At 36.3% G+C, this 25,007-nt stretch overlaps 1 protein-coding gene across 7 annotated transcripts in view; it reads right to left on the reverse strand.

Annotated features, from left to right (window-relative positions):
- LOC135165988 (RNA binding protein fox-1 homolog 2) overlaps positions 1-25,007 on the reverse strand; it is a 160,929-nt gene that overhangs the window by 70,892 nt on the left and 65,030 nt on the right. For 2 of the 7 annotated variants that reach the window (XM_064127849.1, XM_064127853.1), the window contains exons 1-2: positions 17,010-17,648; positions 7,827-7,862 (exon numbers count right to left, since the gene is read on the reverse strand). The exons of 2 other annotated variants lie outside the window; for them this stretch is intronic. In XM_064127849.1, coding sequence (XP_063983919.1) covers positions 7,827-7,862; positions 17,010-17,021 — 48 coding nt within the window. In that variant the 5' untranslated portion in view covers positions 17,022-17,648. Of the gene's footprint in view, positions 1-7,826; positions 7,863-17,009; positions 17,650-25,007 lie in introns of those variants that run through there. 3 more of the 7 variants (XM_064127850.1, XM_064127852.1, XM_064127854.1) reach the window with 3 other exon arrangements.

Consider the following 25,007-nt stretch of genomic DNA (forward strand, 5'->3'; position numbering starts at 1 on the left):
GCGGCCATCGAAACCCGGAGGAAGGATTTTGGCACACTGCCCATATACCCAAACAACAAAGGCAACTCTCGAGAGCTACTAACCGAACCACTAAATACCGTCTATCCCTGCATCTGGAGTTGTAAAAAAAAATATCCAACTCCTGGGGGAATAAAAACACAACCAACAGATGGCGATATCCAAAAAACAAGTCTAAGTATTTTTTTTAAATTTTCATCGAGCAATAAATTTTAACGTCAATAAATAATTGTCAAAAAATGATGAATTTGTGGATGAGAATATAATATGGTATAATATAACAATTTAATATGATATATAACATAATAATGTTATAATAATTGTAAATGAAAAATTGTAAAGTGAAAAAAACGCAATTTTAAGTTGATTTCCGCCCGGAAATTCAAATAATAATTATGAAATTGTGATATAATGCTATATGATATGTAATATTATATGATATAATACGATATACTATAATAATTTTATAATAATTGTAAAATTGTACATAAAAAATTGAGAAATGAGAAAAAAGCAATTTCAAGTTCATTTCCACCCGGAAATTCCCGTTACCGTAAACTCAATGTATAAAAAAAAAATACGCGAATGGCGTGCTACTGTCTGCTGTGCGATGCGTGACGTCACTTCCGGCCAATCAAAAACCATCAACGCCGCCATCTGTGTTGGAATGATCTACACATACTCGCGACAAAGAGGTGAATTATTGGAGTGAGATGGAGATTTTTTTTTTTCAAGTGGCAATGGAGATGAGGGGAGGGCTTAATTGACTGTAATTCGTACCAACTCGCTCGAATGGAAAATCGCTTCATATATCAGGCCATGTGGGCCATGGATGAAGGATAGAGTGTATAACGTCTGTTTCCACGCGAGAAGAGTATAAAATCACGAGATGAATTGTCCTTATTACAAATTGTATCTACATCGAACGACGAATTAGGGGGTAAAACGGAACGATATGAATGAAATTTAAGATGGTAAAAGGGTGTGCAGAGAGTTTGAAAATGACTCTAGATTTTTTCAGTTTCACTCAGGGGAAGTAGAGTTATGAAAAATTCAAATTTACTGCGCACCCCTAGAAAATTTTCGATGTGAAAACGATTTTTGTTTGGATACGAAAAAAAATGATGCGATTCAAATCAATTTATAGATGTTAAAACTATATAGAAGCAGCTTTAAAATGACTCAGAATTTTTTTAATTTCACTCAGGGGATGCAGAGTTATGGACAATTGAAATTTACTGCGTACGCTTACAGAAACACCCACGCCCAACCGATTTCTTCTGGATTGGATCGGCTGAAAAATGACGCGATTTAAATCAATTTCAAGGCATGCAAAACCTTCAGACAGAGCTTCAAAATGTCTGAATTTTTTTATAACTTTACTCAGCAGCTGTCGAGTTATGAACAAATGAAAATAATCGCGTACGCCTAAGATCTTGCCAGTGTTCTCTCTTCTCCTGTCCCGGTAAATTAATATCTTCCGTTTAATATTTCAAGGCATCTTAATGGTTTCCTCGAAAAGCTGGCAATTCCGAATGGATCTACAGCATGAAAAAGGGATAAAAGATGAGGATCTGTGACCCAGATGTGGGCAAGAATGAAAGGGGAACCCGGGTTTTCCGGTACAAAGACGATGCTATTCTCAAACCTTCTCATCCAGAGCTGAGATATGGCGAACTCATCACACATATTCAATCCCTCTTCCATTTCATTTTGTGAATAAACAACAGAATATTTCGTGGATGAAAGGAAGACAGACGTTTTATAGTGGAAATACCAGGGAGGTCTATGTACAAGCCAACCAACGACAGTCGTTACACCCAATTAGCTTCGTTAGAGGGCCTTGAGGAAGTACCACGGGCTATTACAAGCGAAACGCAAATGCCGAATCAACTCCGTTAAATACAAAAGTTAAATTTTTCTGAACTTCACACGTTAATCATCATTAATTAACTGGCAAACTCGTAAAACGAGACAAGTTGACATATCTCTGTTGAGTTATTGAGCAATATCTCGAAATCTAAGAGAGATAGCGAAATTTTTATTCATGCATTTATTGTAGAACTAACGTCGCCTGACCAAAAAGGTTATGATAAAAAATTTTCTATCTGCCATGGATATCGAGATATTGACCCAAAACTGGTCCATAGTCAGAAATGGTTCACTTAAAACTAGATAAGTTGCCATATCTTTCAGTTGAGTTATTGAGCAATATCTCAAAATCTATGAGAGATAGCGAAATTATTATTCCTACATTTATTGTAGAACTTCATTCGCCTGACAAAAAAGGTTATGATCAAAAATTTTCCATCTTCCATAGATATTGAGATATTCACCAAAAACTGATCAATAGTCAAGAATAACTCATCTCCCTTTACGATGTCAATTTAACCAGCAAAAATAATCGGAAAAACCGCCTGAAAATAATTCTTCGATGAAGGACGTCAGTTTGAGATCCTCCGGATGTGCAAATAGCTTACCCACGGCTGGTAAAAATTGTATAATTTTTTTTTTTCGAACGCTAAAAAATCTCGACGTCAAATTATTATTCCAGGCGCGTCGACAGAAGGTTTAAGCATTAAGTAGTCGGTTTCCGGTGTCGCAACGCGTTCCAAGCGCAGTCAGAAAGTTCAGTGAAGCAAAATACACATGTTGAAGGCATCGATAAAGAGTCGGAGGGCATGCAGGGGAAGAGGGAGAGGAATCGATGGATCGAACGATCGACAAACTCAATTCCATCCGATAATCCGGTCTCTGTCGAGTTGCCTATTTCCGGGGGTTGGCGAGGCCACCGGGGCTCTACGTTATTTTCATTTCTTCGGAATTTTTTTTTTTCTTGTTCCATACCATCCAACTCTAGCCCTGTCACTCCTCTGTGCATTACTTCCTGACACGAGAGGGAAAAACTGATGACGATCCAATTTGTCAGATGTCAAAATACTGTGAATCGATTTCCGAAATATTTTCGCCCGGTTTCAGATCAATTTTCATTGGCAGTGGGGCTTTCCCAAGTGTAATAACAAAAGAATATGTTCTTAATTAGGTCAAAATATTTTATAATTAAAAAATTGAGTAAAAAAATAAAATAAAATGAAAATTATGTGTAAAAATCGTGTTAGACGTGTATTATTATTTTCGATTGTTTATAACTCGACATTGGCAGAGTGAAAATCGAAAAATTCCCACTCATTTCAAAGCTCTATTCACGATCTATCGACACCCACAATTTCATTAAAATCGCACCGTTCTGCCCCATCTCCCGGAGGCTCAGAGAAAGACCAAAATCAGAGTTTCCATATTTAAACACACGAAAAATCACCCCCTCAGTCTTTTCCCCCAAAAAATTTATAAAAAAAAAAAATCATTCACCCCACGTAGTGCACATGCTTTACCGGTAATCCCAATCGAAAACTTGGAGAGGAAAATAAAATTGAGGCTCACAAACCAGTGTGTTACCCGTCTGGTTATAGGATAAGCCTTGAAGCATTGAAGATGCGATCGGTATATTCGCTGAGAGACCCCAATGAATTATTCAGACGATCTACAGGGGCAGTCGTTTACCGATGCCTGGGAGTACGCCAAAGGTAACCCATTGGAATCCTAGGTAGTGAAGAAGGAAAAATCCAGTGGCGCGAGAAAAGGAGCAACAGAGACGCAACTCCAAGTAGAAGAAAAAAAAATATTAAAAAAAAAAATAAAAATAATGGTAAAAACATTCGTTATGCATCGGAGTTTCCTCTCCACCTCCTGGACTACCATGAAATAGTAATTCTACGAAGGGAGGGGGTGGAAGAGGGTTTCATTCGCCTCCCGAGTGCCTCGTAGAGTCGATTTATTTTATCCAATGGGCACCAATGGCGATAGAAAACATTAAATATTTATTTAACGAAAAAAAAAAAATAGGTTGAAGCATTTGGGGGGTGGGGGGTGAAGCTATATATGTGTTTAAATTTGGCAATGGTAGAAATATGTATTAAATGTCTTTAAACAAAAATGTTGATTTTTTAAAATGGAAAATTAGAGGGAATTAATTGTTGTTTTTGCTAGTCAGTCGGCTTAACCTGGGATTTTCGAGGGAACCAAGGGTTTTATGGGGAAAAGTGATAAGAGATTTTTTGTGAGAAATTCAATTATCTGTAAAAAAGATCGAGGGGTATTTTCGCTTAAACTTGGCAGTTTCCGAGATAAATGAAAAATTACTTGAAACACTGGGATTTGTCAATTTGGGGTAATGGAACAGTATTGAATTACCATTTCCTTCTATTTAAATCATATCGGAAAATTATTTTCAACGGATGACCCCACGAAATCAGCATAAACCCACGATACAAGCGATAATCCCGTGTTTACCACAGATTTATCGAAGGAAGATTCACGCTAACCCGGGACGACCGGGATTTCCCGGGGTGCTCATGAGTTTTTATCGTGAGTAGTGGATAATTCAAAAATGATGAGAATTTAATTAACGATTTTTTGACATACATAGGGGGAAGTAATGAGGATTATTGCAAGGTATGGGAGGGTTCTGGGTGTGCCCTGAGGCCCTTCATTCCTGAACTGGTTCTAGAGAGTTGAGAATTCATCCGGAGAATTAAAAATAAAAAGACAACATTTAGTTTTCATTCAAAAATTTTGATAGAGTAATATTTCTATTTTCTAAAGATCTACTGAGGCAATTATTGCCAAATTTTCTGAGCCTATTCCCAAGAAATTAAAGAACATAACCTCAAAGTTTGAATCCCATATCGTATCATCTTCGATTGAAAATAAATGGGCAAATTATGACATTTCCATAATATTTTGTAGCCCCAAAAAAATGACAAAAATCAATAATTTTTTTTCTGAAAATCTACAGAGGCGATTGTTATCAAATTTTGTGAGTACGTTTCCAATTAGTAAGAGTCCATAACCTCAAAATTTCAACACCTCAGCATTTCATTTTCTACCGAAAAAAAATTGGAAAAGTTATGATAATCGTTTCATAATATTTTCGAGCTCCAAAAACTCAGGAAGACTGATGCATTTTTTACAAAAAATCTACACAGACAATTATTTTCAAATTTTCAGAGCACCTTCTCCCCTAGTTCAACAACATAACCTCAAAATTTCAACGCCACAACGCATTACCTCCCATTGGAAAAAAAAATTACAACAAAGCAAAGGAAAAGGTCTTTGATTAACGGTTCACCTTCATGACGAACGATTTAATTCGCAGGTCTGGAATTATAATAACAGCCTCTCTGAGACCCAGTGAGGAGAGGCTCAAGGAAAGTGGAGGATTTAACAGGTAAGGGAACGGTTTGAAGGTCAACACGAGGATGAAATGGATTGAGAATTCGTGTGCGAGTTACAAAACCTGCCACAAGGCACTAGACGGATGAGAGTTAAATCTCATCTCTCGTTCTTCGAATTCCATCGTGAGAAAAAAAAAAGGTCAATAGTGTTAAATAAATAAACAATTAAAATTGATTGAGTTCTAGGGGAAAACAGATGCAATTAACTGCAGTAAAAATTTTGTGGCTTTTAAACAGATTTTTTTCTTCATCCTTCTTCTCTAATTTATTGGTGAAAATGAGAATCTGTTGTGGAGAGACGCCATAAACGCTGCATTTTCTCACAATCTCCCTCCCTCTCCCCCTACCCCCCCTCAACCACCCCATTTACTCACTTATATATAACGGTAGAACTCCCACCGTAAGCTTTCACAAAATTTATCGCTGAAAACCATTGGGGGGAAAATGTACCCAACGTAAATTTTGAATATTAGATTCACGTTCTGATACATTAAATTATGTTTCACAATGTCGAGACAATTATCCAACAATTAACAATTGTGAAATAACTGAGAGTGAAAGTTTATGAAGTTGTTCATGAAGTTAATTCATCTTTCGTGAGAATTAAATTTGCTGAAGTCGTTTGAGGACTTTCTCTGGGTTAATAAAAATTATTTGGGGTCATTTGGGACCCCACAGATGTGAGAAAATATTGATAGTTGATTAAATGAGACAGCAATAATCGAATAAAAATTATTTGTGAAAAAGAAATTGAAGGGAATTCATCGGTTGAATTTTAAAAATGTTCTCTTCGGTCCCACCTATTTAGTACAGTGCATATTGGGGTGATTATCGACCCCCAGGTCTTCCACTGAATCCTCACTGTATTGTATAAAACTGACACAATGGTCCAATAATTTTTTTATGGACTTTTTTTCAAAATTTTGTAAAATGAAAAGTTTGTGAAGCTATTCATCGAATTAATTCATTTTTCCTGAGAATTAAAATTGCAGAAGTCGTTCGAGGACTATCTGTGAGTTAATAAAAAATATTTGGGGTCACTTGAGACCCCAGAGATGTGAGAAAATATTGATAATTGATTATATGAGGCAACAATTATCGAATAAAAATTATTTGAGAGAAAGAAATTAAAATGAATTCATCTGTTGAATTTTAAAAAATTTTCTCTTTAGTTTATTTAATAAAATGCATATTGGGGCGATTATCGACCTCCAGGTCCTTCACCAACTCCCCACAGTGTCGTGAAAAAATGATACGATGACCCAATAAATTTTTTATGGATTTTTTTCAGAGTTTTATAAAATGAAAAGTTTGTAAAGCTATTCATAAAATTAATTCATTTTTCCTGAGAATTAAAATTGCAGAAGTCGTTCGAGGACTTTCCCTGAGTTAATAAAAAATATTTGGGGTCACTTGGGGCCCCAGAGATGTGATGAAATATTGATAATCAATTATATGAGGCAACAATTATCAAATAAAAATTATTTGTGAGAAAGAAATTAAATTGAATTCATCTGTTGAGTTAAAAAAAAATTTCCCTTCAGTTTATTTAATAAAAATGCATATTGGGGTGATTATCGACCCCCAGGCTCTTCACCGAGCTCTCATTATACTATGGAAAAATGATACGATGGAACAATGCATTCTTTTATTGTCACCAGATAAAAGAGATATTATGGCATCCAATTACTGGTTTCTAGATACTGTCGATAAGCATTGAATATGCTTGGGACCTCCCTCTACCCTCTCAGTGTGTTGTAAGAGGGTACATGAGAGCGGTTTGAGTGGGACAGACATAAAAGGACAGGCGCATGCTTGTGATATCGATCCCCCAAGTGGAAACTACGATAAGCTCATATATACCCTCCATTTCAGGTTATACATACGTATAACGATTGACGCTGCGAAAATGTTGCGAGATAGGGTCTTAAAATGCATCGAAATTGGATATTGAAATGTGCATTTGCGACTATAATGTTATCTTCATGGATCAATTGATTTTTTTGTTAACAATTTTTTTTTACTTTATCACAGTCCAGATTTTTTTTTCTAGGAGGCAACAAAATTTCTCTGCTAGACACGATTCTTCACATCATCATAATCGATTATCTCATTACCGAGAGGAATTCGAGGAAAATACGATAAGAGATTTTCTCTAGAAAATTCAATTCCCCGAAAAACAGTTCTTATCACATTTTTTTCTAAATTTACTCAGTACTGAGATAATTAGAGGTTTTACAGACAGAGAAAATTCAATTGTCCAGAAATAAATTTTCCACTCTATTTTCATCGTCAATTATCTCAACAACTAGTGAAGTTAGCGAAAAATGTGATGACATATTTATGTTAGGGAATTCAATTCTCAGCAAGAATTATTAACAAATTTTTTCTGTAAATCCCACCGTTCCCAAGATAGCCTCAAAAGAATAAACAAAAAAATCAATTCCATCCATCAAGTGTCACCAAACGACAATCGTAACAATTCCTCCATCCTCAACATCTCCACAAACTCACCCCAATACCACAGCTATAATCATTCAGTCCACTTACCTGAAACAAATAAAAAAAATAAAAACATGAGAAAAATTGTGATACACCAGTGTGAAATTGGAATAGCCACCCGGTGGCTGTTAACAATGAAAAATACGAGTGAATTTCATTCGATGATTGGAATCAGTGTCTCAAAGCAGACGAAAATTGTGAAAAAAGAAATATGAGGAAGGCCCTTCCGGTGGGCACGGTCAAATCTCCAAGAGCCCAGCCCGTGATCCAATATGCCACGAGGGAATAAAACCCGTCTCGAGGGGATCTCTGCCATCCGGCAGTCCCACACACACACATACACACACACATGTCTCCAGATTATATAGCCCCGAGATCTTTCCCGATATCAAGATTGGCTCCCACTGCTCGAGCAAAATCAAAGAAAGGCAATTTTACCAGAAAAAAAAAACTCGATAAATTTTCCCCCATCAATTTTCCAGATTAAAATCCCAGAAAAAAAAACGTTAAATGCTAATAAATTAAAATGTTTCCTCCAACGATTCGTTGATTACATGAAGTCCATCTGCTTCCAATCACTATAAATTAATAAATTAAATGGTAAATAGATTTTCAATACAATTTTATTCGGTCCGTCAATATTCTAAATTAAAACTTCAGAGAAAAAAATAACTCATCAACGAAAAGCTGAATAATTTTGTTGTCTTTGGTTTAAAAATAGTTTTTTTTTCAACGGTTCGTTGACGGTGTGAAACGATGTGGCCTTGAGACAGTAAAAAATATTCGATAATTTTTGTTTTCATTTTTATCTTGTGGGGGGAAAAAGAAAAAGTGACTGTTGGTGCTAAAACACTGGTCTCTTTGTGCCAGTACTAAACCGTTGAAATGCCCACACGATTTATGAGTTCAAAGTACTGATACCCTCGACGATGACCCCATCATTATCTCCCCCCCTCCCCTAATATTTGTGCTCAATAGTAATGAAAGAATTGGTTGATTCAGTTTAATTCCAATACTGAAATTCAATTCAGCGGAAAGAGAATGAATTGAGATGGGCCGGGATGAAAAAGTCATTAGAAGAAGATGAGGGTCGAATGGTTCATCGAAAATAGTCATTACCTGGTGATTAAAACGATACGATTCATGTGAAATACGTCTCGTTCAGAAGCTTCAATAAAAATCTTTGAAAGGATAAAAAAAACTTTTTATTTCACTCTGCCGATGACGAGTTAATGGCGATTGAAAATGGTAGATTTTTTCCCAGTTGTAAGATCTACCAATCTGCAGGCAGATTATGACGAATCTATCGCGTGTCAATTGTACGTCATCTAATCGTTCATTTTTGAATGAACGAAAACGGTTATAGACAGGGGACAGTCTCTTGTAGGTCTTTTAAATAAAAAAAAAGAATGATAATGTCTGGAGTAGAGTAAATCTACCAGTTGAATCTATCAAAAAATCTATTCATAGCATCTGCCATTCAACTCTACCCAATATTTCACCAAATTCCTACGGTTAGTTCGATAAAATGGAATGGATGGACAGTAGACTTCAGCAGTAGAGTTAAAAGAGTTAGCGGGTTGATGCGAGTGGTAGATTTTCCACAAATCTATCAACAAATTTCATTCAAAAAAAGTGACGTAAGAAGTACAATTGTTGGACAGATTTTCCGCTATCTCCGCAGAATAGATTGATAGATTTATCTGTGGGTAGATGTGACTTGTAAGTTGGTAGATGTGATTGATAGATTTACCATAAATCTACCAACGAATCTAACACTAAAAAAATTTCCGCACGTAACAAAGTTGATTGACAGACTTCTCATAATTTCCATCGATTCAACTGGCAGATTGACCTGTAACTAGCCTCGTCATCCTAAAATCTATTTCTCTCCATAATCACCAGAGGCTCAAAAATCCCCTAGATTCATTTCCCAATTCAGTAATTCCCAAAAATTGACGCCGATAAACCAGAACACCTGATAAGACGACTGAAAATGAAACACGAGACGAAAGAGAAACGAGAGTGAGATTGCGCGAATTTCTATGGCCGACTGAAGGTCAGGGTCGTGACCCAGTCGGTAATACAGTAAAAAAAAAAATCCAATTTATTCTAATTATCCCCCAACCCCCAAATTTCAAAATTATCTCAATAAAATTGCTAAAATACCGCGGTATAATGTACCCCAAAATTTCTTGTCCAGCCAATTGAAGGAGCCGGTGAATAAATTTTTTAACGGCTTTGAAAACACCGCGTCATGATGGCGTCGGTGTGCGCGAGGCCGTTTGGTCCGGGGTGTGCTCCCGGATGACTTAAAGAGAAGCTGCGACTCCATTGGATCGATACTCTCACCCGGAGGCTGCTGGGCCATCTCTCTCTCTCTCTCTCTCTCACACACACTCCCCAGCATGCCTTTTACGTACTCAAAGTACACATAAACGTTTTCGAAGGGGAAGAGTTACATACGTGAGTCAGTGGATACCCGCGCAGTATGCATGAGTAAATGATACTAAAGGTATGGGACGGGGGGTGGAAGGGGGAGGGGGCTATATACCATAAAATCAACCCCCTCTGCTGGACCGAAAATACGTCGTAAAACTTGCCAAACTACGATTCCATCAAACGTTCGACAGTATTTCCCTCCCCTCTCAGCCCCCCCCCCTTTTTTTTGAGAAAGTTTTTGTTGGCGGTTAAGACGAGATTCGAAACAATTTTTAAGGAGAAATGTTTCAAACTCTCTTTATGAAGTTTATAAATAAATTTTAGGCCAACTTTTCAATGGAATTTTGAAGGAGAAAATTTTACTGAATCACACGAAGAAAAATGAATTTGAATTCTTCAGGGGTGATTTCAGACGATAGAAAATGGGGTAAAATGGTGGAATTTTTATAAATTTCTAGAGATATGAAGTTTATGAAAAAAAGATGAAAATGACTGGATATTTTTGAAATTTCACTCTGCAGTTATCAAGATATGAAACCTTGAAAATCATCGTTGGTACCTGACAAGAATCAACTACTATCATCACCAAACCTTCAATGACAAGTACTAGAAAAATTATTGTATATTTTTTAAATAAAATCGCTGAAGACCTCGTAGGCAATGTTACTTAGAATTAAATAATAATAACAACAGCAACATTAATAATAATAATAATAACACTACTGCCGATCGATTAGGACGAGTTTGTATCGCATATTTTACTGAATCGTCTTCGATGTGAAGTCATAATCCTCAAGGATCGTTCAGTGACCTCACTGATAACTAATAAATAATAATAACAAACGCACAACAGATAATTATTATCCTTAAAAAAAATTTGTTACGAGTTCATGAAAAAATTGTAACTCATCGGTAATTTTCCCGACTGGCTCTAGCGCATTCCGTTGATGATCCAAGTCTCTCAATAGCGAGAGAAAAAACTATTTTCATGTGGCGAAAGCACAAAGGAATTGTACAGACACGTGGGAACGTGCATTTGTAGTTGTCGCGATGGAGAAGAAAGGGGGTTTTTTTTTTATTCTTCCGAGGGAAGAAAAGCAATGAGAGGAAAAAAAAAGAAGAGCCAAGAAGAATGGAATAAAAGCGGCGGGACGACGTCTACTCGTGAATCACTGGGATGACGAAGGGTTCACGCTCGATGAGGGCGACGTAACGGTACCCCTAGTGTACGATTCACATACACAATTGTCGTTTCACACACGTACGTGAGAGAACGCGTTTTTCCGGAATAAGTGCGAGAACTTGAAATAGTGGGATGTGAGAGGGGGTAGGGGGGTGGGTTGAGAGGGAAAAAAATGAAATATAACGTGACATGAGTATTTTAACGCTACCCTTGGATGATGAAATATATTCCTTTTGGAAGGTTCAGACACTGGCAAAAGCTCGGATTCTCGTCTCCATTAAATCATTCGTATTGAGAAAGAAATTTGAGGGTTGAAAATAATAGAGGAGAGTTGGAGAGGGGGAAAATATCAGCGAGTTATGTTTCAAGGTCGAATGGGAGAGGGGAAGGGGGTAAAGGGGTCAAGTAGGTCAGTTAACCTTCTTTTTTATTTGTTTGACCCCTGATCGTTGATCATTTGACCCATTTGAGTGATCAGAGACAACAAAATTCTTTGAAGGTCAAATGGGAGAAACTGAGAAGGTCAGGGAGGTCAAACGGATGGGTTAAATGAAGGGGTTGATTCGTTTGATCGTCCTGGTCTCGTCTGTTTAACCCTTGATTGGGCTATCAAGTTTTACCCGTTTCGGTAGTTCAGGGTCAAAGGAAATGATTGAATTAAATTATTGGAATTAAATTTTTTTGAGAGTTAAATGGGGGACAGGTATAGGGGTGAAGAAGGTCACTTCACCCGTCCGATGCATTTGACCCTTTCCAATGAAGCCTTCTTGAAGGTGAAATGAAAAAGGCTCACAGAGGGTCATGAAGGTCACTTCATTCCTCATTCGTTTGACCCTTTCGAGCGATTGTAAAGGTCAAACCTCTTGAAGGTTAAATGGGAAAGGTTCACGGAGGGGTCCACAAGGTCAACCGTTTCTCCAGTTTGGCCCTCAGATTTTTGTACTAATAAAAATAAAAATCTTCCAAATTTCAGTCTACGCTTTTTACCACAAAAAAATATCTGACTCGTCAGGATTTTTCTCATTCCCTCGACATTTCTCGTTACCCCGACAAGATTGAAACACATTTTTCGGAGTATAATTAGAGTAAATGTTGCAGGAGAAATGAAAATCACTATGGCAATGCGAAATTTCGCTGGAGAAGAGCCAAGTGTCTCGCCGAGTACAAGTAAAAGACTTGTCGGGAGAGCGAGTCAAGCTCCTTGGCTTGTTCCAGCTGCGTCTGGGGAAATGTACAATTACTTAACCGATATAAAATTATCATAAACTCACAACGAGACTCTCTCATTCCACTTTTTACTTATAAAAATCTGTGAACCGTGAAACCAAAAAAAAAAAATCTGCTTCACAGCAAAAAATTCACAGAAAAAAAAATAATTGAGAACCAGTGACATCACCCTGACTTCCAACAAAAAATCCAATTATATTCTTTTTTTAAACAAAAGCACAACATAATTCTATTTTTCCAATTTTTGAAATTTGGTTTTAATTCCTTTCGTTATTAAGTTTCATTCAGACATTAATTTCGATTTCATAAAAATCGAATTCATCTTAATTTCAGTTTAAGTTCAATTTAATTTCTGCCATTAATTTCGATTGCATAAAAAAATTTTATGAGTCATTAATATAATTTGTCTCCATTGAGTGTTGAAACTTGAAAATGAAGAAAAAATCCATGAAAAATGATAATCGATAAGAAAATTAATCTAATTATCACAACGAGAAAAGAAAATAGTACCGAAAAATCAGGCGTTCATTGGTCAGTAATTAAATGATTATAAGTGATGTAAATATTTCAAGAATGTGATAAAAATTCCAGGAATGTCGATAATTTCATCATCAACTATGTCTTCACACTCAATGGGCGGACAGGTACATCTGGATTCGCCTCAGGACGTCACAATATTGCAAAATTAAATGAAACAGACTGGACGAAAAGAGGAACCTCCACCGAGGGCACCGGTAATTGCGTGGTTGGATCGTTTCGCAGCTGTGGCGAGAGGTGATTCAGGGGGTGGTGCAGGAGGGGACGAGTGGGGGAGGGGAAGGGGTTATATACCCTGTCGGGCAATCGAAGCGCGTAATAAATTGCCGGGTGCTCTGGAATGACCAAGTTAATCGATTTGTGATTCAATTTTTTTTTTTTTCGTTCAGAAATTCTTCCTCCATCCACCGGAAAAACGAGTGAATAATTTTTTTTTTCTTTTTTTTTCTTTTTTTTTCTGGCTGTGCTAGAGATTCCTAGACCCTCCCTTTGAGATAGTGGATGTCCTCTGCCTATTGGAGGACCCAAATAGGATTTTTACGAGCCCCTCCTGGAGACTCAACACCTGGTGAATAGCAATACTCGACAATTCCTCATTTTATGATCCCTGAGTGGGGCATAAATCACGCAAATGTGATTGTTAGAGCTGCGAGAATGATAAATCAATCGGTAGAAGTGACGATTTTATCTTTAGAAATAACAATAATAATAAAAAGTGATATTTTAGACTTGCGTTGGACTTTAAAAAGAATTTAAAAGACCAATAAAAATTCTCTGATTTGCAAAAATATGGATAATAATCGAAAATTTGAACTAAACTTTAAATTAAAATTTAAAATAAAAAAAATGCAGTTACAATATAAATAAAAAAAATAATAATTATCAACTTGCCAATATTTAATTAATTATTCTGGTATTTGAAAAAAATAGGCCAAAACAGAAGAATTAAAATTAATTACAAAAATAGATTAACAAACATTCAGCATTTAGATTAAACTACGTGAGAACTATTTTACGATATCGTAAAATACCGAGAAAAAAATGATGAAAACGTTTAATTTTACCCCGAGAGTTGAGAAAAAAATATCACAAAAAATCTGGAGTACTGAATTAATTATCGCGCGAGTAATTGCGTAAAAATAATTGCTCAACGAATGTATCAAGAAAGGAAGCTTTGAAAAAAAAAAAGAAACAGCTGTGAACATTATCCAACTCGTCACCCAACGCATAATCACGTTATTTTTTCTGTTAAATTTGAAACCAGGCACACTCATAACTAGATGTTTACGACTCACTCTGTGGGAAAATTAATAGGTATATTTAAAGTTTTAACGGTCAAGATTACAATATCTCTAGTCAAATGGTTTTGACAATAGTCAGATGACAGTGCGAAAAATACAAAACCAATGGTGATAAACACAAGAACTAACTGAGGAATAATTGAATTCAAATCAGCGATTATCTTAATTTTGTGAATTCAATTTCTCCATTCTACGACTTTCTCATTTTTTCAAATTGTCATATCTCCGAAGCCAGGGGGATTACACTGTTCGGCGACGGCTCAAAATCTTCGTCTTTTCAAATACTCAAAGTATTGTCTCTTGACATTTAGTCGCATGTCCAACGGTTACCCCGTAAGTGATCAGAAACTAGGAGACTCTTGGGTATAATTACGAGACGAGAATGCCATTGTTCTACCGCGAATATCTCAAGATCGGTAGAGCAAAAATCGATGAGTCACGTCTCATCTTAAAGTGCGTAAAATCCTCTTAAAAATGAGTGGTGACTCATGAAAATTGGCCCATTAGAAGTCGAGAAATATTGTATGAACCAGTGCAGCAACGTGATAATCAATGAATATTTAAACTAGAATCAGTGGTGAATGATAATACATCCGCGAATCTAAATAATCCAGCGATTACGTGAGCCTTAAGAGGTTTTCATTCGCTCGAGAGCACGTGGTAACGACTTCCTCTCCCTTTACCTCGTAAAGTCAATAAAAAATTATTAGAAATAACGTTAGAATTCACAAATAAAAAATTCTTCTTCACAAGAAAACAGACACTTTCATCGTGAAAATACCACTCTCAGTGCATTTATTTGAGCACCACGGAGGTTAAGAAAGGTCGACATTTCATTGTGTGCGAAATTCAATCTGTGTATACCTGAAAAACTGAGGGGAATGGAATAAAGGACCTAGTGCCCGTATGTTGTCGAATTGTTCAAGGTAAGTTCTACCTGAAAACGAAGCCCTTTTGTCCCGCAATTCCTCAACACGTGGGATTACCCCAGCATTTCCAACTATTCCCTGACTCGTCTACAGATTTTTTCATTTTCTTAGAAAAATATAGAAACTCAAGGAAGAATATCAATAATCACGAATGAAAATCATTTTTAAAAGTAGGTACTAATGGATAAAGTGATAACGAATAACTAGATTTTCTTGGATGGCTTTGAAACACAAAAAAAAATTAATGAGATTGTTGAAAAATGAAAGTGAGCGAACAGATGTTCTGAAAGTATTTTTACATCACTAAAATTATCGTAATTAATCCGCGCGGACTTTCCAAAAAGTTTTAAGTAAATTTACAAAATATTTGTTGGAGAAAAATCGATTTAGAGGTTTTTTAAGACGTCGAAGAGTCGGATAAAATATTAACAAATAGCTTTTGAGTTTCAAAGGATTTGAAAATGAGTTTTCAAATACTTGGAGACCCCTAGAAATATCTGAATTAAATTTTCGCAATTTCGAATTACACAAAATACTTCAATCTAGGTTTTGTCACTTCAAAAAATTTTCTGTATCGTTAAAAGATATTTTAATACCCCTAGACTATCGTAATTCAAATCTCGGAAGAGATGAGCCTATCAATAGAATTGATAACATCCCCTCCAGTCGCTCGAACATAATTTTCCGTCAGGAATTTTTCAAAATTCTCATTATTTTATTCAGAAAATAACCCAATAGTTTATAATTTTGAGAGACCCTGGGTGACAATAAAAACTCTAGACAGTGAAATTAAAAATAAACATAACTATGCTAATTATAAACAAAAAACTAAAAATCTTCATTCTTTTCCTACTCATTTTCCATCAAAATAAATAACAAAACAATCGGAATTAATTTGCTTACAAAACGTGTAGACACTTTAAAAACCAATCCTCCCCCCTCCAAATCCAAACTCATACCCATATACCCATAAATGAAACAATTGGTCAATAAAAATTTCGTCAGCATTTTAATTTTCGTCCCTGAAAAAAATCAATTTCCACCAAAAAAAAAAAAAAAAAAATGTCGGTTTCACTCATCTACAATCGCTGGTCTCTTCTGCATTTCAAGGATACAGAGAAAAACACACGACGGATGGAATGACAATGGCCGTTTGAAAATATCAGACATGCTGTGGCGCCGAGTGGTGCCCCGGGTGGTGATGGGGTATAGAGGGGGTGAGAAAGGGGAGGGAGTATCGAACGTCGAGTATCCGACGCGACACGACCGAACATAACCTCAACTCCCCTCGTTGATTCATCTCCCCCCGGAACAATTCACATTTCCAAGGGTCAAAAATTAGTCCATCCCCCCCAACGAAAAAGACCCCCCATCCCTCCAACTCCAAAAACCTCCCCCAATCCCCAAAAAATTAACCATCAAATCTGAAAAACGTGAGAAAAAAAAAATCACCCATTTCGGCGCCCAAAATAAAAATAGAACGAGCGAGGGAAATATGGCTTTCGAAGGGGTAGAGTGACTTTTTGAGTATTAAGAAATTGTTGAAAAATGTTATTAATTATTGAGTGTGACTTACAGGGTAGTACATCCCTTGTGGGGGAAGAAAGAACGCCCCAGAGCCCCACAGTTTGAGGCCGTTTTGCTCCACTGTTCCTTAGAAAAATCCAAATGGATCTCAAATGATCCGCTCCCACTCACTAAACTCCACAACGATAATTAATTCGAAAATCCCCAATCGAGGGATAATTAATCCAATTTCACAAACAACTCAAAAAAAAAAAATAATCGAAATAAAACCGGTTTTTCCCTCGTTCTCTCTCTCTCTCCCCTGTACTGATCACTTCACAACATTTAGACAAAAAAAAAATATATATATTTTTTCGATAGCCCTGTATCTTCGATTTATCAATCTCACTGTTGACTTTTTAGTTGTTTATTTATATTTATCGAGGGTACGAGGAACACTGAACAAATGGAACACAGAAACGAGTAAATGTGGGGCTCGCGGTGGTCGCACGTATCATCCGAAAAATATCATCAATTCACTTTATTCACGTGATTTACAACGATTATTTAAATTCTCCTGTTGTTATGAATAATTATAGGATCGGGGGAATAATTGCTTTGTCTGTTAACGATTTGATCTCGTGGTTTTAAATCGATATAAACACGAACAAACCGTCGCTTACTGAGGTCTCCGTGCGACTGAAAATGTGTGTGCGGCTTTTGCCGGCAGTTGCGGGCAGTGGCGCCACTTGTCGCTACCACTGCGCAGCCACTGACGCGCCTCTGCCATATTTGAGGGGTAGGGGGCTAGTGGGGGAGGGCGGCGAGATGAGGGGAGGGCGATGATTTCAGATGAGAGGTTTTCTGGGCAATGCGGATTAGGGGAGATGTTCGGTACTTGGGATTTTTTTTTTTTTCATTTTTTTGCAATCTCGTGGAAGGGATGGAATTTTCAAAATATTGATTATCGAAGGGTCGATGTGATTTGAAAACGATATTAGCGGGAAAATATGAATTGTTTGAAAGTTCCGGGGCTTTGTTGATGAATTTCCCTGGGGGTGGAGAAATATTTTTCGCACTGGTTCCAAAAATAGTGTTTTTTTTCTGTTGGAAAATGTTTTAAAAATATAAATAGAGGAGGTGATGTCACAGTAATTAGTCCGGCTGGAGAATTAAACTTTGAACTTTTAAATAAAGTGTAGGAAACCTCAATTATCGAAGAATCGATATTATTAATCTATCGACGTTTGGCCATGAAAAGTCGATATTTTCGATTAATCAACAAACAGTAGCCAGCTCTAGAGTTCCTGGGGAGCTAGCAGGGTCATTAAAACTCCAAAATTTTTTAATTGTTTAGGAATTATTTAAAAAAAAAAAGACAGAATTTTTTAAATCCATCAAAAAATGGAAAATAAATGTTTTCGATTAGGGATATCTCAGAATTGAAGGGAGCCAGAAGGAGCACTAAGTACTCAAAATTACCCTCTATCCCAGAAGTTCACATAGCCCCCAAAATTTTCGTGGGCGCATCTCCCCCCTCCCCCACAATTCCCCAAATCCCAACGAAAAAAAAATCAAAAAATCATCCAAAAAAATCAGACACTCACTCATAAATTCTCAAATATCTCGACATCGGCTGAGTCGAATCTCCCAACTCGCAGCTCCCCTGAAAGCTCTTATTGTCCCCTCGAAACTGATTGCAAGCTCATTAAAATCCCATCATCCAATCACCTCCCCTAAAAAATAAACCATCACCCCTCCCTCCCTTCAATTTTTCTAATTTCCTCATACCTAATAAAAATGACAATTCCCATCTATTTCCGTTGATTCTATCGATACAAATACCGGATGTTTCGTCGATTGACCCAATTTACAAACGTTGTAGTGAGTTTGTAATGCCGGTTGGAGATATCGACCTAATGTCCCACCGGACTGTCTCTCATTCACTCCTGGGAGACAAAGTGCTATAACAGATGAAACTCTGTGGGATTATATCACGCTCCCTGAGGCTACCCCCCCCCCCCTCGCCGCTCATCCCCCTGCACCTCTTGCACCCCTAGTCCATTGTAACTAATACACGGGTGTTTATATCGTGATGCATGCGGAATATCACGGGAGAAAATGCGTTCAAACTAGCTCAACCGTGATACGCGTTTTCATTTTTTTTTTCCCCTCATGGCTTTTTTTTTCTCACTTTTGTCATTTTTTTTTCTGCTGCTGCGGTCGATGCAGACTCACAGGGAGGTTTCATGCACGCCTTGCCACCTACAAAACTACCCCTCCACACTAATAAAATCCACGATGCTCAGAGCCCGCAATAACCTCATATTAAAATTTATAGGGAAGGGGAAATGGGGAGGAGAATTTTTTCCATTCGCTACTTTGCATTCGACAATTTTTTTTTATGTATATAATTGTGGAAAAGTGTGAGGAAAATTAGTAGTGAGATTTTTCAATTTGAAAAAATAGATAACTGTTTTTCTTTTAAACTCAATTCCCTAAAGGAAATTTTTCTCAGGAAAATTTTCTTAAAAATAACACTTTTATCTGGACTTTTGTTGTTGCGATAATTAAAGATGATGATGAAAAAAAATTAATGATTTGATAATTGAATGAAAACAGTCTTTCATCCGTCAAATGTCTAATGAACTTTTTAATGAGTGAACATGACAGAAACCTTGTGAGATTTAAAAAAAAAATTAAATTGCTATAAAAAATGTTTGAATTCATTTATTGATGAGGCTATTAAAAAATTGTGTTCTATTTTTAATTTTGAGGTGAAAAAAAATTTTTTTTTTGTGTTCACTAAATTTCTTCATTCTTCTATTATTAACCTGTCGATTTTCCAAATTATCTGTTGCCTAATAAATTTCTTTAAATGCATTGTTGTTGCAGAGGACTTGAATACCATTTCGTAATGCAAAAAAGTGATTTTTTGAAATTTTTGGAGCCAATTATTCAATTTTTCCAGTTTGTAATTTGATTTCAGTCTCAACTATCCCAATTTTCCGTATTTCTATCTCACATTTCAACCACACGGTGCTCCTCCCACAACTGCCCCTACACCGAGAAAAAAAAAGGAATAGAACAGCGAAATTAGAAAGAACTTTTTCAATATTTCAAGTGAAACTTTGGATATTAAAAAAATTCGTGTCTCGTGTAGCTGATGAAGAAATAATGGAACATGTCTTCAACAGTGTTGGCAGGGAATTCTAATGGCTCGTCCAGCTGACACGGATGCCGGTACATTCATTTAATTCATCCTTTTTATTTTCATTAAACGAATACCCGTATCGTAATCCCAGGCGATTTTCAAAGATGAATAAAATTTGATGGAAAATTTCAGTGTAACGCATCGCTAAACCGTAGTTCACCTATCGCTCATGCAAAATACGAGACTATTGACCTAATTCGGCATGAAAATAACAGTGGTTTTTTAATTAAACATGGTCATTAAAACGGTACTGAATAAATGGAAATTTTTTAATTCGTAATTCAACCGAAATGAACTCGAATAAAATGAAATACAAAATCGTGACCAAGAGGTCATTTTAAAAACATTGAAAACGTATCAATGTTGATGAGAAATGAAATACGTGAGTAGATTTTTTAATTAAAAAAACCTTTCAATAATCAATTTAAAAAAATGAAATAAAAACGAGATAAAATATTCATAATTTTTTATTAAATAGTGCATTAGTGGATTTTCAACTAGAAAATTCTTCAAAAAAATTTAAAAAATGGAATAACAAAATCAGAAATGGATGGAATAAGTGGATTTTTTCATAGACAAACGTGGAACACAAACGAAATGAAATCAAATATTGTAAAAAGTTGAGAAAAATATTTTAAAACATTAAAAAACTGTGGTAGTTATCAAGACCTTTTCATCTTAAAATTTCAAACTGAAAAATCATATTTCTATTCATGAGTTCAAACAAAAAGTAATAGAATAAAAAAAATTCATTCAATTTCATCTGGACTTTTTTCTCCCCTTTTCAAGGATTTTATTGGAGATTTTCTTTTTCACCTCTACAAAATTAATGAGAATAAAGGGCTGAGAGTCCTCTGGGGCTGATTGAAAAATAGAGGAGGCACAAGAGTTTTGCTGACGTCGATCGAAGGAGTTGAGAGGAAAAACGATTAGGAGAGGCTGAGCCACCAATTAACGCGATATCTCATCGGTTTTCAGTCTCCCACATGTCTCAACTATATCACAGGGGTAATAAAAAGTTTAATCTATTTTTTAACGTCGAGAGGGTTGATAAGAGATTTAAAGAGGGGAGCGAATTGGGCTCTGCCGGATCTCCCGATTATTTTTCGGATGTTAAATGTTCAAATATCGAGGTAACGAGTGGATTTAGACAAAATTATCATAATAACTTTTTTTAGAGGATTACGTTACCTACAAAAAATGTCATATGAGTTTTTTCCAAAATCTTCGTCCTTGTCAACGTAATTAGCAATTAAAATAATTGAAGGAATGAAAATCATATGAATTCAATCGACACAGCATTTCTCGCAGCCGATAAATCTTGAATAATCGATATATCGACGGGATTTACCCAGAAATGTTATAACAACTTTTCGTGGGGAATTCAATTCGATACAAAATTGATCTTATCAATTTCATCTCTAGTCCCCCTCATTAAGGAGATAATTACCAATTAAAAAGTTAAAAATTTAAAAATGCGAAATTTAGACAGAACTGTTTTTTTCCCTTTCATAAATATCACATTATACTGATAACAAGTGGGCTTGAAGATCTTATCCCAAGAAAATATCTCCAGGGAGGAAAAAAAACCCGTAAATCTCCATCCACGGCGTAAAAAATGGGACAATATAAATAAAAAGCCAAATCTCCAGGAAAAAAACAATCAAAAAAAAAATCGAAACTTCAAACGTATCGCCTATACGAGCCACCTGCGAGGGCTCATCCTCTGCATGTGAAGAGGCCAGGGGGATGTTACTATTACCCCTCTATATGCCTTTCTGGACTCTTCTCGTATCCATGGCAACCCTGCGAATCGTGAAAGAGGGCTCTCGGCAAATAGAGCCACGTCACAATACTCTGCGTGTGCTTGTGGCGCGTCTCTCCGCGATGGTAAAAAAAATACGTTTAAAAAACAATTTTTCAAGATACAAAACCCACAAACTTTCCTAATTATACAAAAATAAAATTAAAAAAAATTAAGTCTCTTTGGATTTGGAAAAAAACATAAAAATCACCGAAAAGTGATTTTTTACTTTGAAATAACAAGAGGAGGGGGTCGATAATGACCCCATTCGTTAGATCGAAAAGTTCACCCTCAAATTAAGAAAAGGACAGCCTATTTTGCCCCGATAGTTTTTTAAATATTCGACAAAAAATCTACGTAAAAAGATTTTTTGTCGTAACTTCATGGGGTAAAATGGGTCGCATTTTTTTACACAGTGAGGAGTAAATTTTCGGGTCTATGGAGATACTCAATTAGCAATTTTCTTCAATTAAACAAATTCAAAATAAAAATATTTCCATTCCCTCTGGACTTGAAAAAAAACTTGAAAATTCGCACAAAATGGCTTTTTTACTTTGAAAACAGCAGGGGAAGGATGAGAGGGGGTCAACAACCACCCCCACTCGATAGATCGGTAAATCTATCACCAAATTAAAAAAAGATCGTCCCTTTTGCCCCAATATTTTTTGAAATATTCCAGATAAACGAAACCGACGTGAAAATGCTTTTTAGCCATAACTTAATGAATAATGGGACAAAAAGGGGTCGTTTTTTATTAATTTGAGGGTGAATTTTTCGATGTATCGAATGGGGCAATTGTCGATCCCTCACCCCCAGCCGTGGGCGACCTGAAAAACCACTTTTTTAACGAAGAAAAAAGAATAATCTTGAGATAAAAAAAAAGTGATGTGCGATGTTATTTATGCACCTCAGTAAGTAACGATGGGAAAGAAATTTTGGTTGAAGTGAGTGGCCGAGGGTTTCTCTGATGCAGTTTTCAAGTGCACGGAGTGATTATTTTTAGAAACCCCTCGAAGTGCCTTCGAGTTTTACTGGGTGAGGGAGAATGCTGTGAAAGTGGTAGCAAGAGAGGGATGGAATGACTATGAAACGTCACAGATGTGTTGCACATGCGCTGTATTACCCCCCGAGACGCCATTCAGGCTCCGGATAAAGTATATCCTGTGTCTCTTTCTCTTTCTCATCTTTCCCATAGCCCACCCCTTACGGCAAAAAGCCCTCTTTACATCCAGCATTTTTCCGTAACCGTCTTGAAATGCGACTTTGTTCTGCGAAGACCGCCTCAGTACTGTGAATTTTGCATGCGAAGCACGAAGAGGGCTCAACTTTTTAAAGGCAAATCTGCTTTTTTTTCGGCGGTTTTAAGACGCTGGATGAGACGAAGCGAAGAAAACGCGACGAAAGCTTTGTATTTTGTATTAAAGCTCATAAATGTTCCACTAGAGGTCTCGAATAAACAAAAAATTGCTACCGACTATTTTGAAACGCGAGAGGAAAGATTAAAGATGGGGCAGAACGGGAGGAGTTTAATAAAACTGGAGATGGAGAAGATTCGTGAGACGAGGTGTAAAATAATCGAAAGTTTTTTTAATTTCACTCAGCGGATATCCGATCACAAATAATTGAATATTATCAATAAATCGATCAATTATCGACAAATCTCACAGACGCGAAAGCTGTTGTTTCTTGATTTGGTCTCGTGAAAAATGAGGCGATTGGAATAAATTTTGAGATGCTTTGAGTCAACCAAAAAAGGATCAAAATGACTCTAAACTTTTGCAATTTCACTCTACGATTGTCGAGTTATAGTAGATTGAAAATGATCGTAGACGATGACAAATTTTACAGACGTAATTATTCCTTTATTATGCTTGATTGCGCGTTGATTCGAACTCACCAAAAATGATGCGATTGGATTAAATTTGAAGGTCCTTCAAGTCAACCAAAAAACTATCAAAATGACTCTAACCTTTTTCAATTACACTCTGCGGTTGTCGAGTTGCAAATGACTGAAAATTACCCGAGATTCCAACAAAGTGATTGGACACTAAAATCGTTGATATAAATAATTTCAAACGAGATACATTTTTTTTCGCGCGACGAGATGGAACCACTTCTAATTATAGTACTGATGATTCTAAGATGACATTTCAAAATATAGAATTACGGATTATCTAAAATTATTGTGTTGGCTTAAGTAGATTAAGACACGTTCGTGAATAGATTGATAACTGTTATATTTCACGTCAACGTTTTCAATCCAACGCCCCAACAACTTTACGTCAAATTGATAAAGACAAGAATAATTTTCACGATTCAAGCGAAACATCCAAAACACATCCTCAGTAAAATTGAGTGAAATTGGTGGAGAGGGAGGTGTAACGGAGAGATAGAGTACCAAGTTGCTCGGAACTTCTGCTACTCACAAGACATCTTATATATCCTCCCTGAATATAGAGGGTGAAGTCACATAATGAAATTACCGTAGCTCTGGGGACTGCTTCATTCTGTTGTTTGTTTTTGAAAGATAAAGTAAAATCAAAAAAGAAAAATTGTTTAAAAAAAAACCCTCCATTTGTTGAAAACGAGGAAAACTCATTCAAAAGAGAATCAAAAGCCAGAACTCTAGATTGAGGGAGTGGAAAATTATAATGAAAAGGAAAAGGAAGAAAATGGAAAGCCATATTTTCCTGTTTGAGGCTTAAAGGGTCTTAAATTATTTTAGTACCTAAAATTGGGATTTTTTCCCATCAAAAATAAAAAAGAAATCGACTGGCGAAATATTACTTTATGACCCTAGGACCTTAAAACAGCATTTTCAACCTCGTTATGAGTTTAATTCCGGTTTTTAGGCCTCGGAGTATAAAATATTGCGGCAGTAAAATTACTTTCGGACGCCTGTCATTATAATTCTCGCTTTCAGCTCAGATCATACCGTCGCATTCATACTTTTATTCCCCTGAAGCATAATATCCGATGAGACTGATTTGCGCATTTGATCGTCTTTGAATTTCCCGCCTCGCATATGATATTTAAATCGGCTAATGAGG

This window comes from Diachasmimorpha longicaudata, chromosome 9, assembly GCF_034640455.1.
Source record: "Diachasmimorpha longicaudata isolate KC_UGA_2023 chromosome 9, iyDiaLong2, whole genome shotgun sequence".
Taxonomy (NCBI): domain Eukaryota; kingdom Metazoa; phylum Arthropoda; class Insecta; order Hymenoptera; family Braconidae; genus Diachasmimorpha; species Diachasmimorpha longicaudata.